This window comes from Astatotilapia calliptera, chromosome 18, assembly GCF_964374335.1.
Source record: "Astatotilapia calliptera chromosome 18, fAstCal68.1, whole genome shotgun sequence".
In the NCBI taxonomy this organism is placed as follows: Eukaryota; Metazoa; Chordata; class Actinopteri; order Cichliformes; family Cichlidae; genus Astatotilapia; species Astatotilapia calliptera.
The window spans coordinates 30,288,356-30,307,382 of NC_137439.1; the positions used below are offsets into that span (position 1 = coordinate 30,288,356).

The 19,027-nt window shown below is 38.5% G+C and overlaps 2 protein-coding genes across 6 annotated transcripts; both read left to right on the forward strand.

The window, feature by feature from the left end:
* Positions 1-2,997: 2,997 nt before the first annotated feature.
* Positions 2,998-8,186, forward strand: selenop2 (selenoprotein P2). Of its 5 annotated transcripts, none has more exons than XM_026150493.2 (6): positions 2,998-3,034; positions 3,662-3,743; positions 4,360-4,614; positions 5,316-5,528; positions 5,847-5,955; positions 7,178-8,186. In XM_026150493.2, the coding sequence occupies exons 3-6, from the start codon at positions 4,388-4,390 to the stop codon at positions 7,454-7,456; spliced, it is 828 nt and encodes a 275-aa protein (XP_026006278.1). In that variant the 5' UTR covers positions 2,998-3,034; positions 3,662-3,743; positions 4,360-4,387; the 3' UTR covers positions 7,457-8,186. The 5 variants fall into 5 exon arrangements, with proteins under 5 accessions (XP_026006278.1, XP_080149347.1, XP_080149349.1 ...); XM_080293221.1 differs by having other exon boundaries at positions 3,015-3,034; positions 4,356-4,614; XM_026150492.2 differs by lacking the exon at positions 2,998-3,034 and having other exon boundaries at positions 3,645-3,743; positions 4,356-4,614.
* A 1,506-nt stretch (positions 8,187-9,692) lies between these two features.
* On the forward strand, positions 9,693-17,294 carry elovl8a (ELOVL fatty acid elongase 8a). Its single transcript, XM_026150494.2, has 8 exons — positions 9,693-9,795; positions 12,867-12,933; positions 13,031-13,218; positions 13,989-14,069; positions 14,829-14,885; positions 14,975-15,089; positions 15,207-15,334; positions 17,067-17,294. Exons 1-8 carry the CDS (start codon positions 9,790-9,792, stop codon positions 17,232-17,234), a joined length of 810 nt encoding a protein of 269 aa, XP_026006279.1. The 5' UTR covers positions 9,693-9,789; the 3' UTR covers positions 17,235-17,294.
* The last annotated feature ends 1,733 nt before the right edge of the window (positions 17,295-19,027 follow it).

Genomic DNA, 19,027 nt, shown 5'->3' on the forward strand with positions numbered 1-19,027 from the left:
CTTGAATATATACATACTTCAACTAATATTTTATTAAATGTCCCTTAGCAAGTTGTACCTCAACCAGACAGCTTTGGTAGCTGTTTCCATTGGTACGGACATGACTTTTAATCCACAAATTGTCGATACTGTTGAGTGTTTTGGGAAGGCCATTCTGGCAGCTTAATGTTGGCCTGCTTTGTGTGTTTGAGATCATGTCATGTTGGAACAACCAATTATGTCCATGTTTCAACCGTCTAGCTGTTAATTTGTGATGTTGAGACTCCAATACATTTGGGTCCATTTGGAGGCAGTCCTCTCTCATTATTCGGTCCACTTTGTGCAAAGTACCAGTACCACTGGCAGTAAAACAAACCCAGAGGATGATGCTACCATCACCATACTTCACCACTGGTACAATGTTCTTAAGTTGAAAGTCTCTCCTTTACTCCTCCAAACATACCTCTTGTCACTGAGGCCAACAGGCTCAGCCTTTTTCTTGTCTTACCATAAAACCTTTCTGCAGAAAGCCTCCATTTCTCATTCATGAGTGAGGCTCAAGTTGCTGATTTTGAAGCAGAGGCTTCTTTCTTGGTTGGCATCCACTCCCATGGCAATGTAAAAATCTCTCCTCTGTGCACAGTGACCCCGGTGTTCCAGCAGTTCCCAGTTCATAGCAAATGCGAACATTAGTGGTTCTTAACCAGTTTCCTCTCATTTGAGGGGGACAGTTTAGGTCTACTATCAGACCTTAACAAAGCAGTCGACCAACTTCTACTTTTGATAGTTGTTTGCGAGGTTATTATAGTTCACTTAAACTAGATGTGGAAACACACTTAACAATTTTATTAACTGAAACAGAAATAAAAACTTGCAAAAAAAATTAAAGTAACATGATTTTGTGAATTTGGAAAACTAGCTAAAATATAAATAAAAAAAACAGGAAAATACTTACCGTAATTGTCGGGCTATAAGCCGCTACTTTTTGCACAAGCTTTGAACCCAGCGGCTTTTAGTCAGGTCCGGCTTTTCTATGGATTGTCCGTGATTTTTGTGATATCGTAAGACGATTTGTTATGTGTGTTCCGCTGTTGTACGGCACTACGTTGCCTGGCGGAAGGATCGGGGTTCAAGAGTGGTATGTTAGTCACATGTCCGTCCGCCAGGCAACGTAGTGCCGTACGAAGTAGCGCGAAAAACAAACTTCAAAGTAGCGGTACGCGTTCAGCGGGAGGCGTGGATGACGAGCGGCGATAAACTTGCGAAAAGCAAGTTATGCTCAACTCCACCGGTGGATTCTGACAGCGTGGAAAAGTGTGAAAGCATCCAAGATCACCAATGGATTTTGAAGGGCTGGACTGCTGCATGATGGAGAGGAGGACACCGCCACGGCCCTTCAGAGGGTGTTCGACTCTGACACTGACAACGAGGATTTCTTTGGTTTTGAAAGTGACAACGAAGCAAAGGAGCTAAGAGTGGATGACGAAGCCATCCTGAGCCTATTTGTATCAGACACTGGAGGAAAGGACTTTGGTGGTTTTAGTGCGCAGGAAGAAGAGAAAGATGGTGGTGAATGACTGACTTTTCTTCTTGTTAAAGCCGTGTCACTGCACCTGAGCCTAAAAGGTAGTCCGAATCTATTTTTCTGGTGTGCTGTAGGCTACTGTTATGTACTACATGTGCAAATATGTACCCATAACTTGTTTTTCAAAATATTAATAAAAGTGATGTCTCCAAACAGCCATCTCTTTCCTGACAATTCCCTTTGTGCATATTCTCTTACATATGATAAGTCAACATTGAAACACCTGCGGCTTTTAGTCAGGTGCGGCTAATGTATGTACAAAACAGGATTTTCCCCTGATTTTAGCTTGTGCGGCTAATATTCAGGTGCGCTTTGTAGTCCGGGAAATACGGTAGTTTTGGTACGTTACTGGTAAAACTCGACTATTGAGGTATTGGATGGAGGTCTGTGGGTTTTTTTTGTGATACTCATTTTCCTAAATCTTGCCTCTGATATATACCCTTTATACAATAATAACAAAAAAGACTACAAAAACTAATAAAAACTCAATTAAATTAAAAGCGAAAAGTTAAAATAAAAATAAAACCTAATTTATAAAATACATAACTATAATACCTGAGTTCCTGAGACCTTCTGGCCAATACAGTAAACATTACCTTTGTACACCGGCAAAGAGAAACTCCCAGTTGTGCTCAATTATGATCCCCAACAAGAAGTCGAAAGACATTGTAGAACCTTGAGCAATACTTATTAAAAGATTTAAATGAATGCATGTATCTATTTGAGCCTGTATGTATAATTTTGATCCTGTGTGGATCAGAGAAAATCCAATAAATTTAAACTTGTGCACCGGAATCTTTTTTTTCTAAAAGTCATTAAGGTAATGCTGTAACTGTAAGATCATCCGTATAACAGTTCAAAGAAGTCGTTAAAAGCCCCAAATGACTATGACATTCATGCTCATGAGTGGATGGAAACTTCTGACTGCAGCTATACACGTTCTCCATGTCAGGCAGCTCACAGTAACAGTTAACATTGGATGCTAGAATAAAAATGAAAGCATATTAATTTACTAGTGATAAAACTTAAACCCAAGTCTCTTTAAATCCCACTGTTGTAACTTAATCTCAGGTCATGTGTGTTACTTTTCCCCACATAAAACAAACAGCTACCCAGGTTGGACTTTGAGCAAATCGGTAACATAAAAGCCAATATATTTATTTACATTGCAACTGGCTTGTTAACCTTCAATGGCAAGAAAACTTTAAGTCAGTGTAAACAGATGATCTTGTATTTTTCTACATTTTTGAAGATTAACCATCAACTTTGCAAAGTTCACACAAAGCATGGTCTTCGTGCTCATCCCTATTTATTGATCAAACAGCTCTTTTTAGTAAATTTTTTCAAGTTGAGTCTTTCATGTTGATTATCACTGATTTTTGGCCTTTGAGCTCTTTCTTAAATGGTGCCCTGTGTTTGTTTGTCATGGTGGCATTCACCTTTGCACACTCTAAAGCTTGGCTCGCATAGGTAGGTAACTATGATTGAGCAGCTGAAAAACTGCATGTTTACTGTGTTCACCAGCTTTTTATAGTGTAATGTGGAGTTAACATCTGATATTTAACACCACACACAAAGTACAACAGAGGTGGGTGGTAATGTTTTCGGTTTTAAAGAGTAAGAGTGGGCTCAGTAAAAACCTTTGGATACCCTTGTAGCACCAAGGGTAGATTTCATTCTCAAGGAAAGTCTGCACTAAATCTCACTCATCGTAACTAAATCTAAATTATCCAAATATTATTTTTACATTTTTGTTCAAAACCACATGATCTTCACATAGTGCTACAGCCTAGATGAGTCCGTGCTATAGCCTAGAAGTCGAATTACCAAAAATGTGCAGGGAATCAAGGAACCATGAATATCATGTTTCATATCGGTCCACTCAATAGTTATAACCACCTAATCAATAACTGCTTGTTCAGTCAACAAGGTAACCAGAATTTTGTGGTAGTCCATTAAATTAATAAAGAGTGTGATTTTACTCAAATTTACTTGCATTCAATTAAAGTCCTTTGTTTAGTTTCTCTCTCTCACACATACACTCTCTCTCTCTCCCCCCTCTCCTTCTGTCTCTGTCTCTGTTTGATTTGGGGGAAGTGCTAGTCAGCCTCAAAGGCTTTAAAAACAACAGGGGTTTACTGTCTGCATGTGTGGGTCGCAGAACAGAGAAAGAGAAAAGGTAAGATCATCTTTTTGGGCTTAAAGTGTTTGTTTTTAAGGCTTTAAGTCTTTTGTTCTGAAGGTCAAACATATTAACTATTGTAGGGGTGTATTTTGTGGAATTCCAACTAATGCAGTTTAACCACAGAGATCTGTTCCTGTCTTGTACACTTTAATACTTGTTATACATCTAAACATTTAAATTAGGAGAGGAAAAGAAATGGCGACCCGAAAAGGCTTTAATTATCTAACAAAAGTGATCCAGATCACGTTGAAACAGAGAGACAGTACACTCTGAGTCTGTCTCTGTCTGTCTTTGCTTTGATGCTTGCATGTTCTCCATGTGCCCCAAAATACCTCTGTGCCCGCTGTTTACCCCGGCTCTTTTTGCAGATTATCTTCGCATGTAAAGACAGACACAATGATGTTTTGCTCTTTTAATTATTTTTGGATCAGACTGAGCGCTACTGATTGAACCCCAGACTGCCTAGTCTGCATGTGCTATCTCCTTTCCCCTGACTTTGTGCCACAAAGCCTTGGAAAAGATTTTTTCTCTTCACTTCTTCACATCAGGTGCAAAAAAATTGTTGTTTTTGTTTTTTCAATTATTGCACAATGTCTTTCTTGTCAGGTAGATACAGTCCAGGCTGCCAGGGAGAGACAATGGGCTCTCTCTTGATGTTGTGGCTGTTCGCAGCATTGCCAGGCCTGCTGTGGGCCTCACACAGCACTCTGATTGTGGAGGGGGACAATGATGCCTCCAGGATCTGCAAACCTGCCCCCCAGTGGGACATTAAGGGATATGCACCCATGCGAGACCTGTTGGGAAACGTGGCTGTGGTGGCGCTGCTGAAGGCTGCCTGACAGTTCTGCCTCAGGCAGGCATCCAAGTAAGAAAGTTGTAATAGTTAAAACTCCTATTTTTAAGTTTTATTTTGAAGAGTAAACCCATTAACCAGTTGTATGTATTTTTTTACTGGCTTCTTAATAATACAATTTTCTCTATAGTCTTGTTATTTTCTGAAACACTATTTCCCGATAGTCCTCAAATTTGTATTTTAGTTTAAAAAAAGTCATTTTAAATAGACTTCTAGATAGCATGTTGTTAAAGGAAAAACAGAAAAGGAATCCACACCATCTTTATACAGACCTTAAATCTCTCATGTGTTTACTGAAATTGCTCGGATACAACATTACAGTATACCAATATTAACAATATAAGAAGAATTATGTATTATTAGACCATATAATCCGAGCTGATTTTTTTGTCTTATTTTGAAGAGTAAAATTAAGAAAAATGTAAAACAAACATGATCTTTGTACAAAAGGTGTTCTTGTGGAGAGACAGTTGCTCAGAATTCCTCTTATAAGCCTCTGAACATGATTCTGCTGCACAATTAGTGTAGTAAAGATTTATCATCCTTTTATTTTTTTTCTCTTAAAACTTGAAGACAGACAAGCCCTCCGTGTTCCTTGAGTCGAGGCTTTGACGTCCTGTGATTCTAGAAAAACCTTTTCCAACTGTCCAGATTAACAGCGATGTGAGATTATACCCAGCTCTCTATCTTGTCTTCCATCTGTTCATCCGTAGAATTGGAGGCCTGCGTGATAGGCTGAATCGCAGCAACATGACTGAGGTGTCTTTCATAATAGTAAATGAGCGTGACGCTCATTCCAGAGCAATGTATTGGGAGCTGAAGAGAAGTGCTCCCACCGGGGTCCCCGTGTTTCAGCAGCAACCTCTTCAAAATGACGTGTGGGAGGCTCTGGACGGAGACAAAGATGACTTCCTGGTTTATGACAGGTGAGATGAACCTGCCCTCATGACATTTACCTCATATTTTTGATTTTATTTAGGGCAAAACACTTTAAATGTTTGAACTTTGCTTTAAATCATGCATGTGAACGGTTACATAGATAGCAGGACTTAAAACAGGGTAATGTAGATAATGGTATGATGTGTACATGAAGGAGTAGAGGAGAGAACATGTATAAAACCCCATGCAGACGGAAAAAGTTGTTCTTCCTTTAGTTCCACACACATTTCATATTTATATGCATCATGTGGACGTTATGAATTTGAGTTTCAATTCTCCCTCTCTTTCTGCTTCATTTTCTCCAGGTGTGGTCTCCTCACCTTTCATATAGTGATGCCTTACAGTTTTCTGCATCACCCATTCGTAGAGGCTGCAATCAGAGCAACTTATCAGAAAAATATCTGTAACTGCACTGTGAGTGATCAGTGGAAAAATGTGTGCGAAATGAATGAAGTCCAATGTTATAGTTCACAGAACTAATCAACAGACCCGGGCGTACCCCGTCATTTATCCTATGACATCTGGGATGAATGGATGCATGGAAGGATGGATGGATGAAGGAATGGAAGGATGGATGGATGGAAAGATGGGTAGATGGTTGGATGAATGGATGGATGAATGAATTCATGGAACGATAGATAGATGTATGAATGAAAGTATGAATGAAAGTATGGATGGATGGATGGATGGATGGATGGATGGATGGATGGATGGATGGATGGATGGATGGATGGAGAGATGGATGGATGAATGCATGGATGGATGGATGGATGGATGGATGGTTTAATGAATGAATGGATGGATGGATGGTTTAATGAATGAATGGATGGATGGATGGATGGATGGATGGATGGATGGATGGATGGATGGATGAACTGAAGGATGAATGGATGGATGGTTGGACGGATGGATGGATCGTTGGATGAATGGAGGAATGAATGAATGAATGAATGAATGGAAGGATAGATAGATGGATCAATGGATGGATAGATGGATGACTGGATGGGTGGATGACTAGATGGATGGATGAATGGATGGAAGGATGGATGAATGGATGGAAAGATGGGTGGATGGTTGGATGAAAGGATGGAAGGATGGATGGATGACTAGATTGGTGGATGAATGGATGCCTGAATGGATGGATGAATGAATGAATGGATGGAGGAATGGATAAACTACACAATATTTTTATGTTCTGTAATGTTTCCTTTTCATAGTGAGGAACTGGCAAGGAATTGTTGGTCAGCTTCACATTAACTTGACTGGGATTTATTGGTAGATTGGCCTCTTGTAGTTAGTTGAGTTGTCTTGAGTTGGCCCTAAATATTGGGAATAAAACTGGTTTGATTGAAAAAAAAAACAGGAAAAAGTAGAAATTGGGTTTTAAGAACAGCAGAGCATTTCACAGAAATGAGGCTGACTAAAAACAAGGTAGAGATTATTAATCAGAAACATTAGCTAATGTTAATGATAGCTAATAGCAAGTTGATAACATTTTACTACATCAGTGTTGTGCCATTACTTCAATATGCTGCCGCCAAGTGGCCGAAATAAATGTGACAATTGTGAGTGTGATGCAGCTTTAACTCAAGAATAATGAATATGGTGTGTGTGACTGTGTATTCCTCTTTTCCAGCATAATTCTACTTCATCTGTCGGTGGTAACAACATCAGAAAGAATGGCACAGCTCAGCTTGTTGACGAAGGTTCAGAAGTGGCAGACACAGCTTCTGGAGGGACTCACCACCACCACCACCACGACCATCATCATGATGACCCCCCCTCTCATCAACACCACCACGATCAACATTCCAGTCACCAGAATCAGTCGCTACATCAGCAGGATCAGGGTGATTCTACTTCTCATCACCACCACCACCATTCCCCCCATCAGCAGCACCAACATGATCATTAATCTGGCAGCAGCACTGATAACTAACATTTGTAATTTGCTTTAGTGTAGTTTGATTAGAATCTGAATGTTTTTTGTGCATTTTTATTTTATTGTATTGTCTAATTAAGCAGTGATTATACTGTGGTTTGTCTCCTGGCATTTCCACACTCCACATCTCTGTGTGGATAAAGTAACCATTCTCCACCATCTCCTCACATTAATGAAGTCCGCAGTGTAAAAGCTGCTTGCAGAAAACTGTGGATGGATGTGTGTGGTGAGATGGGATGGATCAAGAGTTACTGTCACCCACACAGAGCCAGGGGAGGGTGTGCAATGCTGCTGAGCAAACCTCTGTCAGATTACTGTTTAAAGGGGATATTACTACCATTAATAGCATGATTCATGATGAATATTTGTAGTGATTTGTGTGTGCTAATTGTTCTTTGCTGCAACTTTTCATTTAAGGAATACAGGAGGTTATTTAAAACTGAGTATACTAATCATATGTAATTATTAGACACTGTGTTGCATGTAGAAGACATTCATAGTATTCGCTTCTGTTTGACCCACCTTATCCACTACAGGCTTAGCCCACACTGTTATTCACTGCATGTTTGCTGTGTGACTCATGTTTCTTCTTATGAATTCAGAGTGTGGAAAGAAACTATAAATTGTTTTGTTTAAAAAAGCAGATATAGAGACCAAGTGATTTTTATTAAAAATTAACATTAAAATTGACTCTTCTGTCTTACGTCTATGGTATGTGTCCTTTTTAACTTTAGTAATTACAAAAACCTGGCAGTAGCAAGGCAGTGTTAAATGGATTCAATTAATTTAGTTTAACTTCTTCTTTTCCCTTAAACCAGTGGTCTGTTGCTAGTTATGTAGACACCGAGTGATTTATTATTTTATCTATTAAGTGAAAATTCAAGCTGTATATTGAATTTATTTGACATTTTGTATGATACATTTTGTATCCTATGATTTGTATCCTATGCTCCTATGATACATTTTGTATCATAGGAGCAGAATCGTCTTCTGCTCCTCTGTCATGTGGTGTCCCACAGGGCTCAATTTTAGGGCCACTGCTCTTTTCTCTGTATCTACTGCCTCTGGGTTCTATCCTTAGAAGGCATGGGATCTCATTTCACTGTTATGCCGATGACTGCCAAATTTATTTGACACTAAAACGCAAGGATGCCATCTCCATAAAACCTCTCTTGACATGTCTAGATGACATTAAAGCTTGGTTGGCTCGAAACTTTTTAAATTTTAATAAAAAGAAAACAGAAGTGTTGGTGTTTGGACCCAGTGGTCCCTGTGAGTCCTCCTCTGTTGTTTTAGGATCCCTGGAAGTCTATTTTAAATCTGTTGTTACTGACCTTGGTTTTAAGTTGGACAGTGATTTTAAATTGGACAACCAAATCAGAGCAGTGGTGAAGTCCAGTTTTTATCATTTAAGGCGACTGGCAAGACTAAAATCTTTTCTTTCGAGGCAGCACCTTGAAACAGTGATCCATGCTTTTATTTCTTCCCGCCTGGACTACTGTAACTCACTTTATGTGGGGGTCAGTCAGTTATTGCTCTCACGTCTGCAGCTGGTTCAAAATGCGGCTGCACGACTCCTAACAGGAACTCGAAAAAGAGAGCATATAACCCCCGTGCTGGCCTCTCTGCACTGGCTGCCTGTGTCTTTTAGAGTTAATTTTAAAATTCTTATGTTTGTTTTTAAATGTCTACACAGTCTTGCCCCGCCTTACCTCTCTGAGCTTCTTCATCCCCACATACCCTGTCGGTCTCTCAGGTCAGCTGACCAGCTGCTCCTGGAGGTACCGAGATCCAGGAGGAAGCTCAGAGGGGACAGGGCCTTCTCTATTGTGGCTCCAAAATTATGGAATAATTTGCCCATGCATGTTAGAGAGGCCCCTTCACTGTCCACTTTTAAATCACGTCTTAAAACCCACTTTTATTCCTTGGCTTTTAACCTCAGTGAGACTTAGTTTCTTTTTTAATGCAGTAGTTATTTAATTAATGATTTCACTCTTCTTTTATTTGTTTTTTATCTATATCTCATGTAATTTTATTTTACAGTTCCAATGTACAGCACTTTGTGTCAGCTGTGGTTGTTTTAAAGTGCTTTATAAATATAAAGTTGATGATGATGATGATGATGATATGATTTTGAATTTTCTTCAGTCACACTTGCAGTAGCATTTTCAGATAGGATTTAGCTGGCAGTTACACACCGTAGTACACACACTGATTGACTCAGTCCTGCTTAGGACTTGACTGAGATGCCGCATGCTCTGACAGGACAGAGCTGAAGAGAGAAATCACAGCTATAGACCATCACAATGAAGGTAAAGTGAATGTTATTTTGAATGTGAATGTTATTTTCAGCTGTGTTTACTGTAGATTCTCCTCACATTGTTGGAGGCTGCTGTGGTTAAAAGCTGTTATCTTAATGATAACTGCTGCATAAATGAAGATGCATAGGCTCATGCTGTTATTTTGAAATACTGTATATTTCTGGTCTTGAAAGTATCTTCTTGTAACTTTCCCTTCAGTACTACTCTACACGTTAAACCTTAGCACATAGGAGTTCTGTTCAGCTCTGTTAGGGATTGTTTTCCGTAAATCCTTATGAGGACACAGGTAAGGCTTAACTGCTTAGCCTAGCTTTGGCCACACAGCCTGCTGCTTCTAAATAGTGCTTTAACTTACATGAAGTAGCAGAGTGCATTTAATATTAACAGACTGTTAAAGAACAAATTTATCTCCTCACCGCTGCATATTATTGGTTATTGATGAACAGTGTTGGTCAAGTTACTTGAAAAAAGTAATCAGTAACTAATTACTGATTACTTCCCCAAAAAAGTAATCCTGTTACTTTACTGATTACTTATTTTCAAAAGTACTTACTTAGTTACTTAGTTACTTTTTAAAAGCAGGATTTACAACCTGAAGAGGTGATAAAGCGATAGATCTTTCAGTCCAATTCTACTTTTTCTGCATAATCCATCATACAAAATGTAATCAAATGGAAAAGTCTCTTTTTTTAACTTGTTTTATCAGTTCTAATCTTTTAACTTTATGCATCAAGCAAAAATTTAATTATATGCAACATTCTCTGACTTGAAGACATTAGTTTAACATTTAAACCTATTTTCTGCACATTCCAGCACATAAAATAAAATATTTTTTGTGTTTACACTCAGTCTTTCAAATAGATGCAAGTAAAAAACAGCAGAAAATAAATAAAGTCAAAGACTAGCGGTCCTTTTGCTCTATTTTCACCTGTAAAGCAGGAGTAGGGTAGGCGGAGGTTTACCCTGGTGCAGGTGTGCTACAGCGGTCAGTGGAAGAATCCGCGAGTTTCTCTGTGAATTTCCCATTACGTCGTTGCGCACTCGGTGCTTGTTTAGGGGTTTTTTTCGCTGTAAAAATAAGTTTTCTTCCCACACACAACGGACACTAATCGTTTTGTCACTTTTTATGGAATCAAACTCAAAGTAAGGTCAGTACTTCCACGCTTTAAACGCTGCATGCTCATACTCTCTCCCGTACTCCATATATCATCCATTGTTGATCTTCACACAGCTGTTGTCACAAACGTTGCACTCGCTTACATCACTGTCATGAGACATTCTCGCAAAAAATCACGGTTTTAGTAACGCAGTAACGCAGCGTTCCTACGGGAAAGTAACGGTAATCTAATTAAGGTTCAAGGTTCAAGGTTCTTTATTATTTGTCACATGCATAGTTATACAAGTATAACACACAGTGAAATGTAGCCTGACACGCTCCTCGACATGTGCAAAAATTGAGGGGGGGGGGGGGGGGGGGGGATGTAGAGGAAGAACATTATATATATATATATATATATATATATACACACATATAGTATATACACTGGGTGAATGTGCAGTAGTAGCAGCAGCAGGTGAATTCTGTACATTAATATGAATAGATATCTGACTATTTTACAGGATAGACAATATAAACATATTTAAAATTAAAGGAATTGAAATGTACATGGTGCCTTGCTCCTGTGTTGATGGTGATGCTGTTGGAGAAGCACCTGCCCACCCATTACCGTTTTTGCAATAGTAATCCCTTACTCCCCACTCCCATGAGAGTGCCATGCAAAGTCATCAGCTAAGGCTAGCAAGCTTGGCTAACAAGCTGCATCCATCAGCAGTATAGGTGCAACACAAAGACATGAAAACTGGAGCACCAACTTGCTGTAGCCACATTATTTAGCTTAGAATTCCAGTAAAAATACTATTAAAGGCACCAACACTACATACATGCTCAAATTCAATACCAGTATAGTTGCCAGGCTGGATACCTGTTATTTTAATGAGTGACATTTTAACATGGTAGTCTAATGGGACTGATACTCTTTGGAAGTCATTAGAAGAACTGCACTTTCGGACTCTTCGGCATTGGCTTCATTGATGGTGGATGAAGCATGTGTTAGCCTGGAAAAAGAAGGGTTGTTAATTTATTTCCATTCTTTGATCCCATGGCAAAGTCCAGTAGGAGGTTTATACAGATTTCCCCCTTCTTGTATTTTTTTTCCCTTTTTTATATATATAATAGTGAAACTAATGAATCAACTCTTCTGAGACATAGCAGTTCAGAGTAGTAGTGATCCAGTTTATCTGTAAAAAGACTGTATATTTCTTAAGTTCTACCCAAGCCTGAGGCAAACATGCGCAACACCACAAGAGGAGTCTGATGGTGAAGTAAAGAGAAACACACCTGCTGTGCACGCAACTTTCATCTTCAGACACTAGATGGCAGCACTGTAATACACACCAGGACACGTGTCACCCTGTCGTCCACATCAGTCAGCCAGTCATCAAGAGGATTATTAGTCAAGAGGATCCATTATCAAAAGAGATACGTTTGGATTAGTGCACATAATCCTTAAATTGTAATCCAGATTATCTCCTGGTAGTTTAATCAATTTTGCAGCGAGGTGTTGTTTGTTGCAAAGTACTTTTTGAGAAGAGTACTATTTATGAGCGTGCAAAGTGCTGGGAACAGTTAGTTGTACTGATATAAAAAAGTTTATATGAGTACATTTTGTGGTTTGTACCAAAAAACCGGCAAATGACTTTATGTGTAGTCATCATCTTATGATGAGGGTTTTGAAACCAGACCTCGTCCAGTCCAATACAACAAAATGAAACTTTAATGCAGTGACAAATCATGTTTGGCCTTTGCAGAATGAACACAATATTAGAAAAATCAATATTGTAGAACATTATAAATGCCATATAAGCAGGTGTGATCATTATACCAAAAAAGGTGTTTGATGTTTTCTGTTTTTTTGTGAGAGACTTATATTATTTCATTTTAAAACGTTAGTGTTTGCTTCAGCTTTGCAAATCAAAGTTTCTCTCGTTTTTTTCTGTTTCAGGATTTTCAAGCGCTCACTGTGTGGCAGAAAGTCCAGTTATTTTACCATGGGATTTTGGAAAAAGGAGGCACGTAAATTAATTTACCCATTTTTTTTCTCAGAGATTAGCAGTTTATTTTTTTCTAAAGGTCTTTCTGCTTTTCTCTCACCTTCTTGTCATTTAGACAAAAGGACAGACAACTGGCTTCTGGTCTATTCTCCTGTGCCAATTAGCTGTGTCTTCCTGTGTTACTTGATCATTATATGGGTGGGGTCAAAGCTAATGGCAAGGAGGCAGCCAGTCAACCTCAGACCTGTCTTGATAGTTTACAACTTTGCCATGGTCTGCCTGTCTGCCTACATGTTCTATGAGGTAAATACCATACTGCTTGAAGGAACTATCGGAAAAGACAACGGGGAGCGGGAATTCAGAGCAGCTAAAAGGAAGTCAGTATAGGATAATACAACTTCCAATGACACTAAAACCACCTGCTTAATGTTGTTTAGATGTTACTCATGGGACCAAAAGAGCTCTGATGTTTTGGGGGATGGACACAGAACCACTGGGGGTGTCCTTCAATCCCTGCTGTATCTCTTCTGGGTCCAGTTATACATAAATGCCAACAGAACCTTCCACTCTTCTGAGATAATCACTGTAACTCACTTCACTTCCCAGTGGTTTCAGTTTGTAGCAGTTTGTAGCTGGTGGATTCTAGTACTTGCATGTCAACTCTCTTAAAACAGTTATTGGCATATAAAACACACAGAGCAAATAGATCATAAAAAAAAATAAACCGTCCAAATGGCTGTCAAAGTTTGTGAATCTGTAAAATCCTAATGTGAGCTATAAAATAGTTTAATATAGGTAATTTTGGACAGAAACACCGCCTAAAGCAATCCACATCTGTCGGAGTGTAAACAGACATGTTACCATCGGCTCTGTTTGGGAGTCTGTGCTGCGCATCAGTGGCTACATTTTCACCGTGTACAGCATGATTTAAAGATCAAATAGTCCCGCATGGTTCATGTGTCCTATTCCTTCACGGAATATTTGGTAAAGGATTTTTACCTATTTAATGAAACGTCATTTTGCTAAATGAAAGAAAAAACAAGCAGTGATGAGAGCATCTTTTCTCTTTACAGTTTACAACCTCTTCCTGGTTGGCAGGATACAGTCTGCTGTGCCAGCCAGTGGACTACAGTGACAGCCCATTGGCCATGAGGGTAAATGTTTTTCACTAAATTAATTTTGACATGTACACTACTGTGAAAAAACTGTCGAGCCATTTCTTTGGATTTTGTTTCTGAGCAGCCAGACTGTTTTGCAGAGCAATAGCTCTCCAGGCTTTCTGAAGTTTATCTTTGAACATTGGCTGCTTTTTCACTTATTTTCAGTCCAGTCCTTGTACCTGACCATTTTCAAAAGAAAGTTTTTTTGTTTTTTTAACCCACTTAACGCCAACTGATGAGACAGTGTTTTGTCTACACATAATAGACAATTTAGCAAAGAGCCAATTTTAAATTGGATCCTTTGTTACTGACATCATGTCATAATAGAAGAGGTGGCAGGCCTAAAAAGCTGTCTACATCAGATAAACAGCATTTGACAGTCCTGTCTTTGAGAAGTAGGAAACATTATAAGAAAGTATCCTAAGAGAGTTGAGGCTGTGTTTAAGAATAAAGGTGTTCATAAAGTTGGACTTTGCAGCTCATTGGAATTGTACAGAATTGTTTCCATTTATGTTTGCATATTTCAGTAAATCTCTGCATTTCCAATTTTCATAGAGAACTGTAAAGAATGCTCATGGCTCAATATTTTTTACAGAACTGTGTGTGTATATATATATATATATATATATATATATATATATATATATATATATATATATATATATATATATATATATATATATATATATATTTAAAATTGTTTGAACTGCAGTGCACGAAGGTTAATAATGTACTTTTTATAATTTTGGACAGATGGCCAGAGTGTGCTGGTGGTTCTACTTCTCCAAAGTTATAGAGCTCTGTGACACTGTGAGTTTCAAGCAAGCTTATACGAGCATGTGTTTTCATGGCTGCAAGATGCTTCTGCCTAACTGTCTTTGTGTGATTCTGTGATTCAGATATTTTTTATCCTAAGGAAGAAGAACAGTCAACTGACCTTCCTCCATGTCTACCACCACGCCACAATGATCTTCAACTGGTGGGCTGGGGTTAAATATGTGGCTGGTGGACAGTGTGAGTACAACCCACTAGTCCAGTTTTACAAAATGTTGTGAATAAGAGTCTTTGAGCAGCAAACAGAAATATTCAAGAAGATAATATATGGTTCTCATTCAGAGTGTCTGTCTACAGCTTTCCTGATAGGTCTGATTAACTCCCTCGTCCATATAGTGATGTACATGTATTATGGCCTGGCAGCTGTGGGACCAAGCATGACCAAATACTTGTGGTGGAAACGTTACCTCACCACCCTACAGCTGGTCTGTATGCATCTCATTCACATTCATTTTACAGTGATCATCCTCTAACTTAAAAATGATCTCCTCTTAATTTTTAGCTCCCTTTTATGTTTTTGGATAGTTCATTATGGTTCATTAAGCCGTCAGTCTGTATTTCTATCTGTAGCATAAAGGCAGTCACCTTCCTGATTCTGCTATGTGTACTTTAGAAGCTTGTACAATAACAACAACTACTAAGCCATCAAAGGTGATAATCCTGAAAAAGCCAGAACTGGCTTTATGGGGAAAAAATATAAAAAGTGGTGGATGTTTGTCAGTTAGAAATATTTTCTTTGTTCTCTCACACTTAAATAAGACCAAAAAGTCCTTATTCTGATAGGCTTAGTCATCACCAACGACGACTTAGATCTCAGAGGCTTAATAATTTGGTTTTGATGAGCTTAACGTGTAGGCTTCCTGATTGGTTTGTCATTGTTCTGACTGACTGCTGGCAAAACGAGACAGATTAGCAGCACTGATGCTCCTCAGCTAACTACTGGACCATCTGTTTTCTACTTATAGTCTAATGAAAAGACAATGCATCCTGTATTTTTTTCTTTCCCTTATGGCTTCAGCTTATATAGGTCAGTATGGTGCCTGACTGCCATTCTGTGACATGAATTGCACTGACCTTCAAAACGACCCCCAAGCCATCATTAACACTTGTCTTTACAATTTAGTTAACTGAAGCTGAGGTAGTTCACTCGTGACTAGCTTTATGAATCCAATGGACACCTTCACATGGTGACTTATTTTCTTTTTTTAATGAGTACTTTTGCCCGTGTTACTCTCTGCTGACAACCCTACTCTGTTTTTATAAAAGAGAAAGAAAAAAACAGTCATATTGCATAGTATCTAAATGATATGTATATGGTTACACAAGAAATATCAACATATGTTACTGAGAAACGACCAAAAAATCACCACATACTGCAAGATAACTAATCTTTACTATTTTTGTTTCCATGTGAGCATCACTGGGTGTAAGATTAATAATGACATTATCAATATTACATATAATTTCATTCCTTTTTACGAGTAACTAAAGAATAACTTTGGAGTCATTTCCATAGACTGTATGTAAAAGATGGGCTTAAGTAAGCATTCTTTTTAATGGCCAGCAGAGGGCAAACTTCTCTGGTTTCTGTAAAGGTCAGTGGGAAAATAACTCTTGCTTGTCTTTTCTGGGACAGTTTATGGTCTTAACCACTGATTTCCAGTCACACTGAAGACAACTCAATTTTAACTCAGGTTTTTTTTTATATAAAATATAATATTATATATAAAATTGTAACTTATGGTCCAGTGAGAGAGTAAGCTTGCCCATGTGTCTGGCATGTCACTACCCTATAAGCAAGTAGTGCCCCTCTGTTTCACTCCTTTCTTGTCGTTTGAAAACAGAAAGGTAAAAGAGCCCCTTCAAGACAACCATTCACTAATTCATTATTCATTATTCACTAATAACTTGGTAACATCAACATGGCTTTGTCCATTTTCTATATACAAGACTGTGGATATTTCTCCAACCACTCTACACCAAATATACAGAGGAACTTGCTGAAAGTGTTCAAGCCTTATAGCTCATATAGCAAGTATGAAAATTGCCTAACTGTTATCCCCTACTGCTTTCATCTCTTACGTGACCATCCTCTTGTAATTTTCTTGTACTCAGTGCCCTGGAAGTCTACCATCATGCTATTGTTTCTCTTTACAGCTCCAGTTTTTCATAGTGACTATCCATACCAGCTACAATCTGTTTGCTGACTGTGACTTCCCTGACTATATGAACATCACTGTTTTGGCATATTCTCTCAGCCTCATCATTCTCTTCAGTAACTTCTACTACAGAAGCTACCTCGTCAAAAAGAACAAGAAAACTTAACTCAAACTCAAAACTGTTATGAGAGAGGGAAAAAAGTAAATAAAAAGAAACAAAAATCCATCTCTGTTTGTTTGCTATCCTGATCATTTAATTTTAGCGACTGTTTGGATGGTAATTCTTATTATGTATGAAAAACGGGATATAAACTTACAATATAATGTAACACCAGACAGGTGAAGCATATTTACCCCCATAAAGAGATGTTTGCTTCACAACAGTGCTGGTTACATTCATGTGCAGTGAATAGTCCTATTTTTTCATCTAGCAAGATCCCAAACACACTTAATACACGTTAACTGTGTTTCCTCCCCCAGCTGCTATTAGAAAAATACTTTTAATCTCCATTCGAGGTTTTACACCCACTGGATGGCAGTCCATACAGTTGTTGTCCATACAGAATGGCACTCCATGCTCTCTATATATTTATTCTACTTGTGTTTGCCTCCAAAGTTCCCAGCACATAATCCTCTCTTACCGATGGGGAGACACCACACCCACCACCTACTTATCCACCCCATCTGTCATGATGTAAAAATATAACTGGGCAGACAAGCGAGAGAGTTCCATTCTCCAACCTTTGCAGACAGTAATGAAAGGACCATTAAAGGAAGAAATAGATTAGCCAAATATGCAATACCTTATAATAAATTCTCAGACTAGCATATCAGTTTTGACTCTCCTATGTTTAAACTCAATAGAGATGACAATGAACATGAAAAAGTTGCTAAATCAACATTACAAAGGCAACATCTTAGCTTGTTATTAGTGATATAGAATCTCACATTTTTTGTGTTTTTCAAAGGAATATAACAGAAAAGAAGCAGAAGGGAAACAATTGCTTGCTACAAAGGAGAGTTTTAAAATGCAAAGCTGATCCCCGATCAATATTAAAAATTAGAAATTATTATAGCCACAAAATTGCATTAGGCAGCAATTGATCACAGGCTTTTTAAAAATGATCTAGCCGCAGCTCTAAACACTTTAATGAAAGAACAAATGATGCTTTTAGTTGCACCATCGTTTCTCCACATGCCTCTGTTATCAGCTTTACATTTTCACAATTAAACGCCTATTTATGTCCAAGTATGGTGCAGTTTCAGTACATATATTACCATCTGATGATGGTATCATTCCTACAAAAACTACCAAAAACTAAGGTGGTGATGCAGACTGTTGATCATACTCTTAACTGTACACCAGCAGCATGAATTCAAACTTTTCACTTGGCCCACTGAAACGTTGCTGCAGCATTATGGTAAGTGCTGCAGATAACCCCTTGATCCTTCAAAGAACAACAGGCTTTTCCATCTGATTAAACATGCATGCACACATTTCTAGAAGGATGGGGAGAGGTGGCTCCTTGGCAAGGTCCTGCACCTGTTACATTAATTGTGAATGCATGATTAGATTGCCAAAAGTATTAGTGTAAAGTGCATTAATGTGGAGCATTTTGCTGAAGTTCTTATGGTGTATTTCTACGGTTCCTCTGAGAGGCCAAACGGACTGCAACTTAAGAAAACACCAGCAATAAGAAAAACGCTGCCAAAGCACACAAAACACAACGGAAATAGGAAAAATGACAACGGAAATAGGAAAAAACAGATTCCCAAGAGCACAAGGGAAGTGTTTCTGGGGAGACAATAACCCAACGGATCAGTTGCAGGAACCAAAATATGCTAAGAATTGCGCTGGGAGACACTTAAAAGAAGTGGAGGATCTATCGGTTTTGTGAGGAAAGAAAAGATGGGAGGTAAGTGTGTTAGCCTAACTATTAGCCTAAAAATCAGTCATCA